This window comes from Girardinichthys multiradiatus, chromosome 3, assembly GCF_021462225.1.
Source record: "Girardinichthys multiradiatus isolate DD_20200921_A chromosome 3, DD_fGirMul_XY1, whole genome shotgun sequence".
Classification (NCBI taxonomy): domain Eukaryota; kingdom Metazoa; phylum Chordata; class Actinopteri; order Cyprinodontiformes; family Goodeidae; genus Girardinichthys; species Girardinichthys multiradiatus.
In genome coordinates this window covers 27,805,203-27,824,026 of record NC_061796.1, presented here as the reverse complement: position 1 = coordinate 27,824,026, position 18,824 = coordinate 27,805,203, and the positions used below count along the sequence as shown (strand labels likewise).

At 40.3% G+C, this 18,824-nt stretch overlaps 1 protein-coding gene across 1 annotated transcript in view; it reads right to left on the bottom strand.

The window, feature by feature from the left end:
* The window catches only part of chrnb2 (cholinergic receptor, nicotinic, beta 2), a 37,896-nt gene extending 19,913 nt beyond the window's left edge, over positions 1-17,983 (bottom strand). The window contains exons 1-2 of the mRNA XM_047362087.1: positions 17,605-17,983; positions 1,368-1,513 (exon numbers count right to left, since the gene is read on the bottom strand). Coding sequence (XP_047218043.1) covers positions 1,368-1,513; positions 17,605-17,671 — 213 coding nt within the window. The 5' untranslated portion in view covers positions 17,672-17,983. The remainder of the gene's footprint in view (positions 1-1,367; positions 1,514-17,604) is intronic.
* Between the last annotated feature and the right edge of the window lie 841 nt (positions 17,984-18,824).

Sequence of the window (18,824 nt, the reverse complement as noted above, 5' to 3'; positions counted from 1 at the left end):
ACAAGAAATCCAAAACAAAAACACAAAACGTGCTGGTGATATAAAAAACATGGGTTTTATAGAAGCTCTTGTCTCAACTACATTAAGAATACTTCAAAATTACAAGTAAAAGTAGCTAAGTTTCAGAGTTAGGAAATTAGACAAAAGAAGTAAAGCATACAAAGAATAAAGTGAACGAATGTAACTGAAAATGCAGTATATATTTAAATGTGTAACCTACATAATGTTAATTGCAAACAATCAATCACCAAAAACCATCCATCCATTTTCTATACTGCTAAGTTCATACGAGGTCGCGGGGGAGCTGGTGGCTATCTCCAGCGGTCTACGGGCGAGAGGCGGGGTACACTCTGGACAGGGAGCAACACACAGGACAAACAATAATGCACACACCCATTCATACCTAAGGGCAATTTAGAGAGACTAATTAACCTAACAGTCATGTTTTTGTTTTGGGAGGAAGCCGGAGTACCCGGAGAGAACCCACAAATGCACGGGGAGAACATGCAAACTCCATCCAGAAAGACCCCTGGCTAGAAGTCAAACCTAGGACCTTCTTGGTGCAAAGCAACAGTGCAAACCACTGCATATAAAAACAGAATATTTTAATTATGTTTCACTAAAGACATATCCTTAACCCATCTTTAACATTTTAAGAGAAATAAATTGGACTGCACTTTCAAGGTAACTGTTCCATAATTAAGCAGACCTATTTCAAATAATAAATTACAGGAAGGTGCAATTTATTTACATTCCTTGCACTGAGATTGTATACATTACTACTATTTCAAAAAATATGCTTTACAAAGAGATGGGACCCACCAATAAACAATCTTAAAAATAAAAACGGTCAAGATCTTAAATTGACTAAAATGAAGTGCTGAATGATCAAACCTTGAACTATCAGAATTATTCAAAAATAGAATTAGTATGGTGCAGCTGCAAACCACTTAGACATGACTGTCCACATAACCTGACAAGCAAACGGAGTATTAATCAGAGAGGCACCCAAGAGGCCCAATGTAACTTTCGCAGAGCTGCAGAGAGCCACAGCCCCACTCAGGTTGGAAAATCTGTCAACAAGACAACAATACGCTAATTGACCAAAATCAGACTGAATGCATCATCACCATGTTGAGACAGGATGGTGGCAGCATCATGCTGTAGGGACAGGTGAGCTGATAGGATGATGGGTGAAGTCAAATACAAAGGCACACCACATTTTTCAGGTTTTTATGTTCCAAACAATCCTGTAAGCCACATATCAACAGCACTGCTTTGTGTTAATCTGTTACAAAATCTCCAAATGAAATAAAAAGCAATCTGTGATTCTAGCGCTACAAAATGTAAGACACATTGATACTCACCACACTTATAAGTTGGGCCAACGACACCATCAGCTGCACAGTAACCAGCTCAGAACCATTAGTGGCGGGTCGGATCAGCTTGTTGTAATGTGCCGGGTTTAGAAGATGCTCCACCAGCCGCTCCTCGGTGTCTGCCCCGAGGCCAACTGCAATGAGAGGAAGCCATTGTCATCAAAGAAGGTTTCACCCATCTGTGTCTCTCCCAGCGTTTTTTTTTTTTCCAAGATACTTCTCATGTTGGAATATGTTACAAACACACAGAGCAGAAAATCAGCCGTGCTGCTGAGTTTCTCTGTTTGGCTCATGCTCTCGCTGCCAGCATTCAGAGCTTCATGGCTGCACATGTGCACTGAGAAAGCAATGATTTTAGCATGGCGTTACGGATCGCTGCCAGCTCGAGCGTGTCGGCACGGCTCGGTGGAGACTTCTTACAAGTTTTGACATCATAAGACTGACTCAACCAGTCTGACTGTCTCTTTCGCTGTCCTTCCTGTCTCTATCACTCGCTTAGTGACTCGGCTCTGTCTCGATTTATTCCTGTATGGTGCTGAACTTCTCCCCAACTGCCAACTCTGTTTTAGCTTTGGAACTTTTTTCACTCCATCCCTCCATCTGTATCTGTGAGCAGTCAAATTTAAACAGAGCTGTCAGGCAAACACACACTATGAGGGTTTTGTTTCTGTTTTTAGTCGAGACACAATGCGTAGGAGAAACAACTATTGCATATTTCCTCCTTCCTCTCTGATTCTGTCCTTTTTCACCCCCAGTCTCTTTGGCATCTGCTCGCTGCACATTTCCTCACACGTTCCCATCGAAGACAAACACAGGCTGCTTGCTGTGAACTCAGCATATTCACACGTGCTTTTTCAGGTCGACACTGCAGTCTGCTGACAATAAAATGCTATCTGCAATAGTACGTGGAGTTTGATGCTTTTGGTTCAATGGTTAGGCTTATTATTTCTCATTTGCCTCATATTTTAAGTCAATCACTGCAGAATGTATTTTAGCGTCCTGTCCTTTGTTTTACTTAGAATCTGCTGCTGTTATGAGTGAAGCTTTAACAAGATTTAGCAATTTTCTTTCATGAAGGTAAAGTTTGTCTCATGAGGTGCTGTATAAATCTAGCAGAAGTTGAGAACCTTGAGTTTGGGTGATTATTTCTTGATAGCAACAAAGATTATTGACAATTCTGAAATTTGGTACCACATTTGTAAGCAAGACGCTTCTGTAAATTGAGCAGCAGAGTTGGGTATGTGTGTTGCACTAATGAAAAACTTCCAGATCCTCTCTGCCAATGCCAAAGTCCACATTTCATTAATGTCCAAGTCTGCTTGACTTTTAACTTTTAAGAGGATTTGTTAATTGAAGGTTTATGCATTGGTTGTCAGTTATCAATCAATAAACTAATGTTATACATAGGAGAAAATTGTGTAAACATAAACAGCATTATTGTGCAAAAGCAATGAGGATTTTGCTCTTATTCTCCAAACTGAGTTTACTCACTTCAGGTGAGATACTGACTACTTTAAAGTATTCTGCATACTCAAAATTAATAAATGAATCAAACTTTTTTTGAAGACCAAATTCATTCAGATGGGCAGGACGGGTGCGTGCTGCACAAAGTTTAGATTTAGACAGACGAACAGACATAAAAAAAAACAGAAAACATAAAACACAAATAAATAAATACATTTCAGGGGATGTAGAACTGAAGACACTCAGAAAAAGAAATGAAACAAACTATACATAAAGAAGAAGTAAAGCAGACAGCAACAAACACAACAAAACCAACCAAGCAAACTGGATGAGCTGACATACAGACAACATGACATGAACTTAAAGGAAAATAGAGAAGCCTAAACTTAAACCTTCAGATCACCACACTTTGTCCTACTGTTTCTCCCTTTACTTCCACTTCTCTTCCTCCTCTCCCTTCCCTTCCCTGCAGCGCTCCTGTGCTCACTGAGGAGGAATGATGGCCTCTGTCCGTGGATCAATGAGGACTCTCTTTATTCCCTGCTAGCATGCAACTCCTCCCTCTTTCCTTTCTTTCTCTGCTATTTTTGTTTTACTCTTAATCTTTCCATCACTGGAGTCAGCTCACATCTTGATCTCTCACTGAGCTGAATATCTCCCTCCCTGCCTCCTCTTCAAGTTATCTCCATCTCGCTGTCAGTGACAGCCACTGTCCATTTATTAGCTCTTCCCTCAGTGATCCTATGTCATCAATACACCTCCTGTCAGCAGCTGTGTGTAGCACTCTGCTTACTCATTGTGCATGAACGTTGGCTAGGAATTTTTTATATGAGCCTGTTTGTCTGCACATGATCAGGAGGGAAATAAGCATGGCTGTCTGTGTCTGTACAATATGAGTTATGTATATTACTCCCAGACGCACAAGGCAATAACTTAAAAGAATAAGAGACAGGAAGCAAATGCAGTTCACTTAAACAAAGATGGAAGTAGAACAGCTCACATCTTAATAAGTTCATAATTGCTTAAGGTGGTCTTGTCCTTAAACAAAGCCTAAGTCATGTTTCTATTTAAAACAATAGAGGGAGAAACAGAACAAGTCATGTTTTATTATTTCTATAGCCATGATATTAATATGCAGTGGTTTGAAATCAATTTCAGCAAAAAACATGGCAAATAATTGTTTTATGTAATGTTTATTTACTTTTTCCCTTTGTGTAAATGTTTTGCCCCTTAAACCTGATAACCACCACCCATTCTTCCATTAAGCATTTCCGATACCTGGCAACTATGTTTTATATCACTGTGAGGGCTCTCTCTTCATTGCGGAAATATTTTATTTCAGTCACGTTGGATACATAAATGAATTTATCTCTGGATTTTGACCGGGCCACTCCAAAATTGTCTTTGTTTATTTATTTTTTCTTTCAGGCGTGGACTTGCTGGTGTGTTTTGGACCATTGTCCTGCTGCATGACACAAGTGAGCTTGACCTCAAGGTCATAAACTGATTGGACATTATCCTGCAGGATTTTTTTGCATGGTTCTATCAGCCTCAGACCATTACCCTACCACCATCATGTTTGACTGCTGGTATGATGCTCTTATAAAATGCTCTCTTGGTTTTGAAAAACCTTTGAAAAAAAATCCATGGTTGTGTTGTCAGTCATATTTGGCTATTCTCTTTCCTTTTGTCAATCATAAAAGCTGACAGTTTGTTACCTCCTGGATGAGTCGTTGATGCACTCTTAGAGTAATTCAGGTAGTCAGGCCACTGCTTGGAAGGTTCACTACTTATTTCTATGTTCCATGTTCTAAATATTTCCTCTTGTTGTTCACTTGAGTCCCACAGCTACAGACATGGCTTTGTAACATGTTCCAGACCTTGGTTTTTAACTCTTCTTGAATTTCTTTACATTATGCCTGATGTGCTGCTTTTTTTTCATGCCTTTTAGCCCACCTCATTTTGTCAGACATTTACATTTAAAGTGTTTTCCTGATTCTATAGGTCTGGCAGTAGTAATAGTGATGCTTTTATACAACTAAAAGCATAATTTCAAAAACTGTATTTTACATTTACTTGTTTTTTTTTTGTCTTTGTCTCATATAAAGATTTGTTTGATGAAACAATAAAGCAAGAAAAAGACAAAAACTGACAAAATTTTCAAAGCACTGTGTATTAATTGATATAGAGATTAAGATTAATTAATAACAGAGATTAATATAGAAGATTCACATAGGTGCTATATTAAAGAGTTACACTCCAATATGCTGTTTATTTTACCAACGTACCTGCCTTTTCTTAAAATGTGTTTCTAAATAGATTTACTGTTAAGTTACAGGTAGGCAATATTTCTGGTTTTACCATCACAAATATCTCCACATCTTTTTTATATTAGAGTTAAAGCGTATGGAGAACTTTCTTCCCTCGCCTTTATACACTGCTGACTGACAGCTCACAGCACCAGACAGGGAGTGCTACTCTATGCTGCAGACAACTGGAGGAAACCATGAATTATCTTACCCAAAAAACATTTTAGCTGCAGGAACATTATAATGCGACATTTTTCTGGTTTTAAAAGTGACCTTTAAACCTGAGTCATATCTCAAAACCCAAAACCAACCCACACCTAATTGTAGTTCCCAGTTTGTAGTCCAAAGCATCCAAACCAAACAGCCTTTTCACTTATAAGCAATGAGGATTATTCTCATCATCGTCTCTAACAAGAGTTTTATATGTCTTTTCGATCCAGCACTCATATATCCCTTAAAAAAAAATCAACTTAAAAAAGGAGACAATTTGTTCAATAAAAACAATTTCAGACAATTCATAAATAACAAAGGTTTGCATGAAGATCTAACAAAATTTAAATTTTTCTTTCATTATTGCATATGGTTGTAATATTTCTACATAAACTAATGACTTAAATTTATTCCACCATATTTAAAGCGTTACTTAATTTAACAGTTACCGATAGAGACATTTGAAGTCTTATTTAACAAACCCAGTCTTCTTAGGTTTGATATTTCATAGTTTAAGCTTCACATGTTCTCAAGATGAAAGTCCAGACTAATATTTTATGGCGCTGGTGCCGAGAGCCAAATAGAGAGTCTTTTTTTCTTATCTCAGAAACAAGGGTGCAAAAATATCTGCACGCTCTGACCTAATCGTCATCATGTTAACTCTGCGGCTGTTCTCATGTGCTTATTAACGCTTCTGAGCAGAGAGGGTTCTCTCTCTGTCTCCATCTCTACATGCAACGCTGACGCTGACCCTGAGAGGTTGTAATGCTGCTCGTTGCTCAGGTTGTATTCTGGTTGTTTTCCAGTGAAAATGTTGCAAAGTTAATGTGACACAATGAATTTTTCAGCAGGGCTCCCCATTAGAGCGCAGAGCAACGGAAGTCACACACATGTGGGTGTGTGCGAACCCAGACGCTTCAAAGATCCAGTGAAACAGACGAGACGGTTGCATCATGACTGTGTACGTCTGGGATTTAGTGATCCATGCATTCTGATGGATTATTTTGATTGAATAGAAACTAGAGTACACACACACAGCAAAGGGAAAAGTGTTGAAATTGAGAGAATATTTACGGTGATAATCTCTATTTAAACGTCCGTCTCATATATATATATATATATATATATATATATATATATAATATATGTTAAAAAAAAAGGTTGAGTGAGGAGAAAGGTTGATCATTCCTTTCTGTGGACTGCCAAAGAGGCTTTTTGGCTGAGATGTTTTTTGCTGAACTATTCTTAAATCAATAAAAGAGAGATCCATTGATTCCCTGACAACACCCAATTTGGCTCCGTAGTGGCCAGAGAACTGAGATATTAATATTGATTCACCATCTCACCTCAACATCACAGCACTCAAAAACAAAGTCATCCCACTTTGGACTAACTGGAAGCGGAAGCTTTATGTTCTTACTAAACTCCACAGTCAGGAGGAGCACAGCCTGAGCTGTAACTGCTTCTACATCACTGCAGAAAGCATGTTGTTCAATGCATTTACCTCCACTTAGTCTAAAGTTACCTTTTTATAGAAACATAAACAGTTCAAACTCTGGTACTGCTATATTCATAAGCCCTTCTCATACCAGCAAGCGTTGCATTATGTTTGCAGTGAATACCTTTGGCATGAAGATAGGGTAGACATGCACAAAAATGCCCCAGTTCATTTATAGTAACAAACCTGAGAAGAAGCATTTAGAAATGTATTAGATTCCAACAATAGGGAGGTTTGATGGATTTTCTGATGGTTAGTTGTGAAGCATAGACTGTTTGCAGATTCTTAAAGTGTGATATCCTTCTGTAACAATTAGTTTTTATGTGTTCAAAACAAAATTTTGAAAAGTAGACTTCATGATCAAATAGTTTCTATTAGAAACATAAAAACATTTGTTCTTAAAAACTGCAAACATAGTAAAAATTTATGAATATTTACAATATTCATAATATATTGGTATTTTGATTTTAATAGCTATATTTAAGTAAAAATGTAGACTGAACACCAACTAAATTTAATGAAAGTTTTCAGTGCTTTCATGGTTTATTGCTAGTAAAGTAAAGCACTAAACCTTTTTCTCTTTCTACTCTTTATACACCCAAAGTCTAAACATTTGATATTAGCTGGTTAATCAGGCGGACAATCTGCACAGGTAGAGCCTGCACACAGCTACTAAACAGACATGCCTCATGTAACTGCGGTTTCAAACAGTATTGATCCTTTTGTTTGTACGCAAAAGAAAAATTAAGTAGCCTTCTTTCAGCCAGCTGACAGGCAATGCGCAGCTACAGGCAAGGGAGGGCTTCCCTGTGTTACTCTATGCTCCACTGAGCTCAGGAAAACTCTGATAATTCCTGGATTTTCTATGGCCTCTCATTAAAAAGATACTGTGACATAAACCTTCAGAATGCCATGCCGTTTCCTTTAAATATTTCTATTGGTCTATAATTATTTACGAAGAAGATGGCAAGTTGTGGTCTGATACAAAGATAGAACAATATTGTTATAGTTGTTCAAGTGCCAGTTATTTTATGACTTTCTGCTCAGATAGGTTTAACACGTTGTGTTTTGCAGTGCGTTTTCATAAATGTCATAAATCCAAATGTGACAAAACTTTCAAGTTTAATCAAAAAGCCTTTGTGTGTTTTCACATGGTTAAAATTAGGGCTCCATGATGTTCTAAAAACTTTCAATTTAAATAATATTGTTGAGACAATGATGGGGATTTCAGTCGCTCTTGACTTATGTTGTCCTCCTTTTTTCTTTTCCATGATCAAAATGTTACCATCATTCTCTGTAAGTTTTTCTATCTGTGCAACAATCCTATATATTATGTAGTGGGAGTCTATCGAAAGAGCCCATTATATTCCTAGCATAGCATGTAGACCATCAATGCAAGACTCTTAAAATATGATAGTCCAGTCCCAGTCCACTACTTTCATATTGCACACACTGATATTGCAATAATTGTTGCAGTTTTATTATTGGTGCAACTCTACGACAAATCCACTTTTTACTTGGACCTCCTCTGATAAGCTGGAAACTAATGTCTCACCAAAGAGAAGACACGATTATTAACATGGGTTAAAAAAATCTACTTAGCAATATTTAATGATGTGAAGGGGAATATCATCATGAATCAATTTCTGTGCTTTCTAAAGCAATTTAAAAAATGTTTGGGCATCCAAAATATCTCCATCTACTCTCCAATAATGAATAACCACCTCTTTTAACCATCTTTGCTGGATACTAAATTTTAAGCCCGGCAAATTAGAGGAATATGTAGCATAAAAGACCTATACAAATAAAATACCTTTGACAGCTTTGAACAATTATCTATAAAATACAGACACAAATACACATTTGTTTTGCTATCTACAAATGAAAGACTTTGCGCGTAAGAAATTTGTCAATTTTCTAGACATCCCTCCATCTTCCTGTTTAGACTCTCTGTTGAAGGTGAATCCATTGAATAAAGGAAGAGTGTCAATGATATACACGAAGATAATGGAAAAAGTCAATACCTCTGTTAATCAAATGAATATTCCCAAACATTGACCCCATGTGCAACAGATGCAACTGCAGTTTTTAAGTTCAAACTACTAAAAAACTTAAATATTATTGATTTATCTCATTACATGGGTTTTCCAGTCCCACCAAGAGCTGCTTACTTTTCTTCTGTTTATTTTTTACACCTGTTAAATGTTTCACAGCATCCAACCAATTATTATTTAAAAGCAGTTTTCAAATACTTTTTATTTTTCATTTTTGGTTTAATTTCAATACAGCCACACCAAGACCTGATTACACCTGTAGAATCATGAAATCTCTTAAATAAAACCTGACAATATCAATGTCTGACAATATGAAATAAGCTAAAAGTTTTTAAAAATCAAAATATCATGCACAAGTTTAAAGAAATCCAAAAACATATGAAAGCACCATTCACTGAGGCTTTGGGACTAGAGCAAACCACAATGAGAGCCATTATCTAGAACAGTACTAAACCTTGTGAGGACTGGCCCGCCTACCAGAAAGTACTCTGAGCATCAAAGGCTAATCCAGGAGGACACTAACGATCCCTGGACAACGTTTAAAGCACTGCAGGTCTCACTTCCCTAGTTAAGGTCAGTGTTCTTCATCAATAAGAAATAATGTCAAAAATAGCATCCATGGGAGAGTTCCAAAGGGGAAATCACCACTGTATAAAAAACAAGGGAAATGCCCCGTCTCGTGTGTGCCAAAACAACATCTGGATGATCCCCAAGACTTTCTATGGACTGAACTGGGACTGAATCTAAAGCTGAACGGTCTGCATATAAGTCATGCTGCATGTGCACAGTGCATTAGAGCAGTGTGTTATATTTGTGAGAGAAGCTCAGTGGTTTGATGATTGGTCTATGGCTTTCAAACAGTAGTGCTTATTTCAAGGATTGCAATAAAACACATCAAACTGTATTATGCAACTTTTGGCAGCTATTATTATATGCTATCATTTGGATACACATAAATCTTAGACTGATGATGTGTGCACATAAGCAGACGGTACAAGGAGAAGCAAGGAGGCAAAGTGCGGGACATGATTGAGGATATAAGTTTTGAGTCAGTCCTAACTTAAAACTCATTCTCTCTAAAAACTGTTTCATTTTTTTCTGTGTTTCTTTGAGTTTTTGTAGCTTCTGAGCCAGTAGATACAATTAATTATCTAGAAGAAGCAGAAAAGATGGAAAAGACAACCTTGCCTCAGTGTAAATCCTCATTTTCCTAAATATACACAGACTAGGTCAGGATTAAAGCTCCTAATTTACTAAATGTGTCTTATCTGCCTTTTGTGCTTCTCTTTTTTTAGTGAACCTTTTTGCTATATTAATCTGCAGGGCCATGAATTGAAGCATTAACAGTATACCATACAAATCCACCCCCCTTTTGGGCATTTTCACAGCATTTGTAATAACTTATCCTTCTGGCTAATCTGATCCTATTGCTACTGTGTTTCCTCCAGAAATAGAGACAGAAGGAAAAAGTAGGTTAAGGCAGAAAGTGGCAGGCAGTTAGACAAAAGGATGAAAGAGTGTCATGTTCAGGTTGAGATGAGACAAAGACTAGACAGTCTCAACAATGGAGCAGGCACGTACAGCTAAACTTCCTACAGCGTTGCAAAGCAGAGAATAAAAACAACAGAAACTGTCACACACTGTGTTTCACACTCAGTAATTCCTGCATCAGGTCAACTCAGCTCCACAACTGTTTTTATTATGTATGGCCTGCTGGGGAAATGACAAGAGACATCCTCCTCACACCAACGGATGGCTGCATCCTCCCTGCAGTGTCTGAGACAGGTGCTGACATGTCCTTGATCATCCTTGGACACACAGCGACTGTTTTTGTCTGTAGACAAGAATCAATCACACAGTTTGTGTTTTACAGCTAGATTGCTGAGAAAAGGTTTTAGCCCCCTTGCAGATTTGTTCTGCTTTTGATTTTTTGTGAAACTTACATGTTTCACATCATCAAATCAGTTATAATATAAAACAAGGATAACCTTAGTAAATAAAAAATTCAGTTTTTAAATGATGATTTAATTTATTAAGAAAAAAACTAAAACAGCCAGGCCCTAAGTGAAAATGTAATTGGTCTCCTGGATAAATCCTAAATTCAGTGTGTTCAACATTCAACATTCAGGTTCAGTTTAACTATCTACACCTCGGCCGGAGTACTACCTCGTCGTCACCGTCTTCTGCTTCATCCGGGACCGGGTCCCAGGGCAGTGGCTTAGTAGAGACACACAGACTTCCCTCTCCTCAAACACCTCCTCCAGCTCCTCCGGGGGGGAGCCCAAAGCGTTCCCAGGCCAGCCGCGAGACATAGTCCCTACAGTGGTCCTGGGCCGTCCCCTGGGCCTCCTCCCGGTGGGTCGTGCCTGGAACACCTCCCGAGGAAGGCGTCCAGGAGGCATCTGGTATAGATGCCCGAGCCACCTCAACTGGCTCCTCTCGATGTGGAGGAGCAGCTGCTCTACTTCGAGCCCCTCCCGGATGGCCGAGCTCCTCACCCTACCTCTAAGGGAGTGCCCGGCCACCTTACGCAGGAAGCTCATTTCAGCCGTTTGTAACCAGGATCTCGTTCTTTCGGTCATGACCCAAAGTTCATGGCCATAGGTGAGGATAGGAACGTAGACCGACCAGTGCATGCTGTAGGTCTTGGCTAGATGGGGCCAGCAGGACCACGTCATCTGCAAAATGAAGAGAAGAAATCCTCTGGTTCCCAAACCAGAACCCCGCCGGCCCTTGGCTGCATCTAGAAATCCTGTCCATAAAAGTTATAAACAGGACCGGTGACAAAAGTCAGCCCTACTGGAGTCCAACATGGAACAGGTCCGACTTAGTGCCGGCAATGCGGACCAAACTCCTGATCCACTTGTACAGAGACCGGATGGCCCCTAATAAAGGGCCCCCGACTCTGTACTCCTGGAGCACCCCCCACAGGGCACCACGAGGGACACAGTCGAATGCTTTCTCCAGGTCCACAAAACACATGTGGATCTGTTGAGCAAACTCCCGTTAACCCTCAAGTACCCTGTAGAGGGTATAGAGCTGGTCCAGTGTTCCACGGCCGGGACGAAAACCACACTGCTCCTCCTGAAGCCGAGGTTCAACTATCGGCCACACTCTCCTCTCCAATACTCTGGAGTAAGCCTGACCAGGGAGGCTGAGGAGTGTGATCCCTCTATAGATGGAACACACGCTCTGGTCACCCTTCTTATGAAGGGAAATCCACACCCCAGTCTGCCAGTCCAGAGGCACTGTCCCTGACCACCACGCAATGTTGAAGAGGCGTGTCAACCATGGCAGCCCCACAACATCCAGAGACTTGAGGTACTCAGGGCAGATCTCATCCACCCCCGAAGCCCTGCCACCATGGAGCTTTTTAACCAACTTACACCAGGAACAGGTCCAACTTGCATGTTGGACTTAAACGGAGCACTACCTGACCCCATAGAATTAAGCATTTACCTAAAAAGAGCCTTTTTGACAACATGAAGTAGGCTAAAAGATCTAAAAAAAAACAGCAAATCATGCCCCAATCTAAAGAAATGTAGAAAAAGATGAGAATAAAGTCTTTAGCATCTATCAGTCTAAAAAGGGTTACAAAGCCATTTCTGGGTTTTGGGATTCCAGCATCCACAGTGAGAGCCATTATCCACATATGGAGAAAACATGGAACAGTGGTGAACCTTCCCAGGAATGGCCGACCTACTAAAATTATTCTAAGAGCTCATCATCAACTCATCCAGGAGGTCACAAAAGAAGCCAGAACAGTATAGCCAGCTCATCAGGCTCCAGTTGCCTTAATTAAGGTCAGTGTTCATGATTCAACAGAGTAGAATTTGCCTCCATGGGAGAGCTCCAATGGGAAAAACACCGCTGACCAAGGTGAAAACAGAGGCCAGTCTCAAATTTACCAAGAAACATCTTAATAATCCTGGAAACTTTTAGGGAAATATTCTGTAGTCTGACAACAAATAAAGTTCACTTTTTAAAAGGTTTGGGTCCTGTTAAATCTGGATAAAACTAAAACTGAATTATGGAAAAGTAACTTTGAACTGGCTGTGTAGCTGGTTCAGTACCTGGATGCCTTGGTGTAATTAATGGAACTCTGAATTCTTCTCTGTACTAGGAAATCCTGAAAGAGGATCTCTGACTATACGTTTGTCGGATCATTGACCAAGGCACACTTGGTCAATGATCTATAGCACAGGTCAACCACTGCATGATAAAAAATAAATAAAATAAGGGCTCAGGAGTGGCCTACTCGAAGTCTGGACTTAAATTCAATTGAGATGCTATGGCATGACCTTGTAGGATCAGTTGTCACTTTCATGCTCAAAAAGCCTCCAATGTGAGTTTAAAACAACTTTGCAAAGAAGAGTGGGTCAAATTGTCTCCCGTATTATGTGAAGGTTTCACTGCCTGTTATTGCAGAGACTTGATGGCAATTGCTGCTGCTAAGGTTGGTACTACAAGTTTTTAGGTTTAAGGGGAAATTACTTTTTCACATAGGACCAGGTTGGTCTGGATAGCTTTTTCTCTTGATAGATAAAACCAAAGGAATCTGTAAGGTGCCAAGTACTTTTACACAGAGGTGTATGTGTATCTCGATGGTGACGCTCTATAGTGGAAAATATTTAATTGTGTAATTCTAAGGTTATGCTCCAGGTGTATGACTGCATATCTAATTGCATGAACGTTCAAATATGTGTCTGTGTGCGCCTGAGTGTGAACAGAGTTAATAGTCCCCGAGGATTTTGCTAATCAGATTTCCTCCCTTAAGGCAAAATGACTCATTAGTAGTTCGGTGTTTCTCAGGGTCCTTTGAGTGTTTCACAATCCTTGCGTTTTCTCCTTCAGCCCAAATACCTCTGTGTTAAATAGTAATGGTCAGAAAATGTGACTTAAGGTAATGTGTTACTCTAAGTTTTCAACATCAAATAACATTTTACCTTTTGTTTAGTTTTAGATCTTTAGAATTTGTCTTTGCTGAAACCATTGCATTCATTGAGCAACTAGCAACTTTCTAGGTATTGTCAGGTTCTGAGTTTGGATCGGACCAATACGCAGACAAGAGCTTGGGAGCCGCATGATTAAATGAGTTATGAGGTTTATTAAGCGATTTCCAGGTGAAGCAAAAAGTCACTTCAGGTATCACAAGAGTCCAGACGAAAACTTACATGAGAGTTCACTGCTGCTGGCACGTAGAAAAACACAAGACTAAACCAGGGTGTGACAAGGAATAGTGACGGAGGAATCAGCAGGTAACAAAGAACACAGACCAACTAATATACAGGGAGAAAACAAAGGCAGGTAATCGCAGGAACTAAGAACAGGTGTGGCAAGGAGACATGGAGGCATAAGGGACAGGTGGAACTAATTAACAATAAAGGAAAACATAGACCTAAGCAACAGTTAACACAAAAACACAAACCAAGTCCAAAGATGTCATACCATGACAGGTATATCAACCTAAATTCAAATTTCTAATTTATTTCAGCTGCATGGTGCCAGGGTAAGGCCAGCTCTGGCCCCTCCCTCACCTGTTGCTACACACTACTGGTAAGCTGGCTGAAAAAAAGGCTTCAACAATTTTTTTTTTTTTTTGCTTACAAGCTTTAAGATTTAAATAAAAGCAATTAGATCATGTCTTACATTCCTGTGTAAGCGTTTGTATAAAAACTATGAAACTGTATATTTTTTACTCAAGGTTATCATACAAAAATCCTAATTTTAATAATTTTACATAAATTAATTATTATTTTTCTAGACTTCAGCTTCTAGAGCTGTAAAAACCTTTAGAAAGTGCTTTTTACTTTGGACAAAATAAAAGATCAACTTAAGGTTGTTTTTTTATCACATTACGTTACATTTCTGCGTGTTTTCTGTATCGGTCATACAGTTCACATGATTTGAAATCCTTTTAAGGAGATGCCAGAGAAAATGGCAGAGTGACTGGAGTTTTCTTCCAGTAACTCTTGCAACATACTTCTCCCTCTTACACCTACAGCTGTGCACTGCCGGTCAGTTGTTTAATAGAAAGCTGCTACCTCTTCCTTTGATTATAAGAAAAACACATTTGGCAGATTGGAAATTCTTGCATTTGTGAAAAACACTAACAGTCATGATCTGGAAACTAAAAGAGTGGCAGCAGCCACCATTAGGATTACGGTGTTTGAAAACTGGAGCTGGCAAGCTATCAGCACCATGTCCTCCAACTGTGGCTGTGATAAACAGCAGATGTCTTATGTCAGTGCTTGTTTTAATTACAAAATCTTAAGAGGTTGCATTATGGTAAAAATATTTAATTAACATAGTCTAACATAGTTTTAAATCTGTCACTAACTTCTTAAAGTGTGACAGTAAATGCGGAGGTTTTCTGCTAGCATAGGCACTTTAAGCTTAAAGGGACAATCTTGTGTTATATGTGTGATCATATCTGAGTTAACTGGGATAAACCTTGGTATTGTGCACATGAACTAAGACAGGAGTATATTGGCACCATATGGGAGCCTTTATGTGTAAAGTTTGCATGTTCTGATTGTGCACGCATTTGCTTTCGTCATGCACTCCCTGCTACTGTAATTGCACATTCTGAAAACATGAATTTGGATGGATGGATGGATGGATGGATGGATGGTATGAGCTGTCCTCATACCATCCGGTCCGGTGACCATTTGAGCAGACAGCCGATCCAAAGCAGAGGAAAGTTAGAGGTAAAACACATCCAACAAGTTACATGGCATCCACACACACACTGTGGATTTGCTTTAAATGGACTACAAACACTGCTGCATAAAAGATGTCCCCTAACTAGCCAATGTATTCACTTTACATACTTTAAGTAAACCTTGCTATAACCAGATTGGACCCCCTTTTTGCTTGTAGAACTGCCCTAATTATTTGTAGCAGAGTTTCTACAAGGTGTCCAAAGCATTCCTCATAAATTTTGGTCCCTATTGACATGATAGAATCATACAGGGGTTGCAGATTTGCTGCCTGGCATACATGACTACACATCCATGATGTGAATCTACAAAAGGTGCTCTACACGACTAAGATCTGGTGACTGTGGAGGCCATAGGAGTGCAGTAAATTCATGGTTATATTCAAGAAACCTTTTTGGAATTATTTGAGCTTTGTGACATGGTGGGTTTTCGTTTTTTTAAAATAGCACGTTGTGGTCTTAAAGGGCTGGACATCGTAAGCCACAACACTCAAGTAGGCTTTAGCTTTAATGCAATGCTCAGTTGGTATCAAAGGTGCCAAAGTGTGCCAAGAAAATATCCTTCATACCACACCATCAGTCTGAACCGTTGATGCAAGAATGGATCCGTGATTTCATGCTGTTTACACCAAATTCTGCAGATAAAAACGATACTCATCAGACAGGGCAAACGTTTTCTAGTCTGTGGTTAGTGCATGTGAATTGTTGTCTCTATTCTTAGCTGACAGGAGTGGCACCTTGTGTGGTCCTCTGCTGCTACAGAACATCTGCTTCAAGGTACCAACTGTTACGTTCAGAGCATGCTTTAGCTGGAATGAGAGGTTATATGAGTTATGGCTCCCTTTCCATTATCTTAAACCAGTCTACATGCAACTTTCCGCTCAATGGAAATTCCCCCTCTTTTTTGGACCATACCCTGTAAACCAGAGAGATAGTTGTGAAAATCACCAGCAGTTTGTGAAATACTCAGAGTGACCCATCTGGCACCAACTCCATACCACGTTGAAAGTCACTTAAACTCTTTTTCTGGCTCATTCTGGTGCTTGGTTTGAATTTCAGTAAGTTGCATTTACCTCATCAAAATGTCTAAATGCATTAAGTTGCTGCCATCTGACTGGCTGATTCACAATGTAGCATCCAGCGCATAAACAGGTGTTCCTAATAAAGTGGCTGATGGATGTATGTACTCAGAACATAAAAGCTCCTCCACACAGAAAGACATATTTTGCTTTGCTGCTGAATGATAAGTAATTTGTCCTTGGCAAACAGGATGTGGAAGCTGTTTTAGCTCCGCATGTCTCTCATTAACCTACCCACTCAAATCAAGACCTCGGTGTTAATGAGTGAGAGGGAAAGAGACACAGAGAGATGAGTGATAACACAATTTCTTTCACTCGGGCTCTCGTTAACATTCGTGTGTGATGCTTCAGCCGGATCACTTTTTGTATTAATTTACAGGCAGGTGGCTGTTTTGCAAAGAAAAAAATAATTGCCTGCTTGATACTTGGAGAGTGTGGTGCTTTTATTTTTTTCAACAAATTAGCAGAACAAACAGCGCAGGCTTCATTGATATTCCAAAATATAAAGAAACTAAAATGTGATTTTCTTAAAAACATTAACAAGCATAAGATCCTTAAGAATATACTTGTGAAAACATGATCCTAATGAAACATTAATTATGTCAGTTTGTGCATTTTCTAGATTGCTTTCAGATATGGATTGTGAAATATTTCTCTACATCATCGCGTACCCTGCTGTGAAAGATGGTGACACAGCAATGAAATAGTCATTTTCTCCACCTGCCTCCTCTTTAACATCACACCACTCCTTTTTATTTATTTTTAGCCTCACTCCATCTTTACTTTCATTCCCCATCATGACCATATGCGTGGAGATATTTTTGGCTGAACAAGGTGATTATTGTCACACAAGCGCATCGATGGAGCTAATAGATGGAGAAAGTACTCACCTCCCACAATGGCGAGGAAAGCCAGCAGCAGCAGCAGCCGAGGCGGCCGCCGCCAGCCGTCCGTCATCGTGCGCGCTTTAAGCCCGGAAAGGTGTTCACCCGGATGGAGAGGCCACTCCAAGCACACCCCGCAGTGTTGCTCCCCCACCTCCTCACGGCCCCGAATCTCCCCTTCACTCTCTACCTGGCATGGTGACGTCTCTCTGGGTTATCTGGTCCTCTTCTTCCTCGCCTGATGAGGAGGGAATATAAAAACAGAAATGTGTTCTCGGTACACCCAGGTGAGCGGTGCGCTGGCTTGTGGGGGGGTGCTGCTGACCGAGCCGAACGCCGCTTAGAGATGCGACGCGCAGCGCAGGCGGGGGCGGGGCGCCGGGCGCGCTGGAGCAGCAGGGAGGGGAGGATGTACCTCAGAGGCTCCACATCAGCCATCCATGCCAGCGTCTTTCCTCACTCATCTCCATATAATATTAAGCATCCACAGACACGAACAGAATGTCCAATATTGACTTTCTGGTGACCTTGTCAAAAAAGGTGGCGTTTTTCCTGTCTGTCTGCTTCATTTTTAATATCAGCCTGGGGCCAAATATTTCTCAGATGTTATCATCTGTTATTTATATGAATCTAAATGTTGTTTAATATATTTGAATATCTTATCCTTTAGAAAACAAGAGCTCTTCTTCAGTCACATATAAAGAGCATCACAAAAGGATTCAGACCACATACCATCCTAAGTCAGTACTTTGTAGAGCCAGATTTTGCTGCAGTTACAGCTGCAAGTATTTTTAAGATATGTTTCTATCAGCTTTGTATATCTAGAAACTAAAATACTCGTACTCGTCGTCTTCCTCTTATCCAGGACCGGGTCGCGGGGGTAGCAGACTCAGCAGAGTCGCCCAGACGTCATCACACCAGACACCTCCTGCAGCTCCTCCAGGGGGAGCCCAAGGCGTTCCCAGGCCAGCCAAGAGACATAGTCCCTCCAGCGTGCCCTGGGCCGTCCCCTGGGCCTCCTCCCGGTGGGACGTGCCTGGAACACCTCCTGAGGAAGGCGTCCAGGGGGCATCCGGTATAGATGCCCGAGCCACCTCAACTGGCTCCTCTCGAAGTGGAGGAGCAGCGGCTCTACTCCGAGCCCCTCCCGGATGGCCGAGCTCCTCACCCTATCTCTAAGGGAGTGCCCGGCCACCCTATGGAGGAAGCTCATTTCAGCCGCTTGT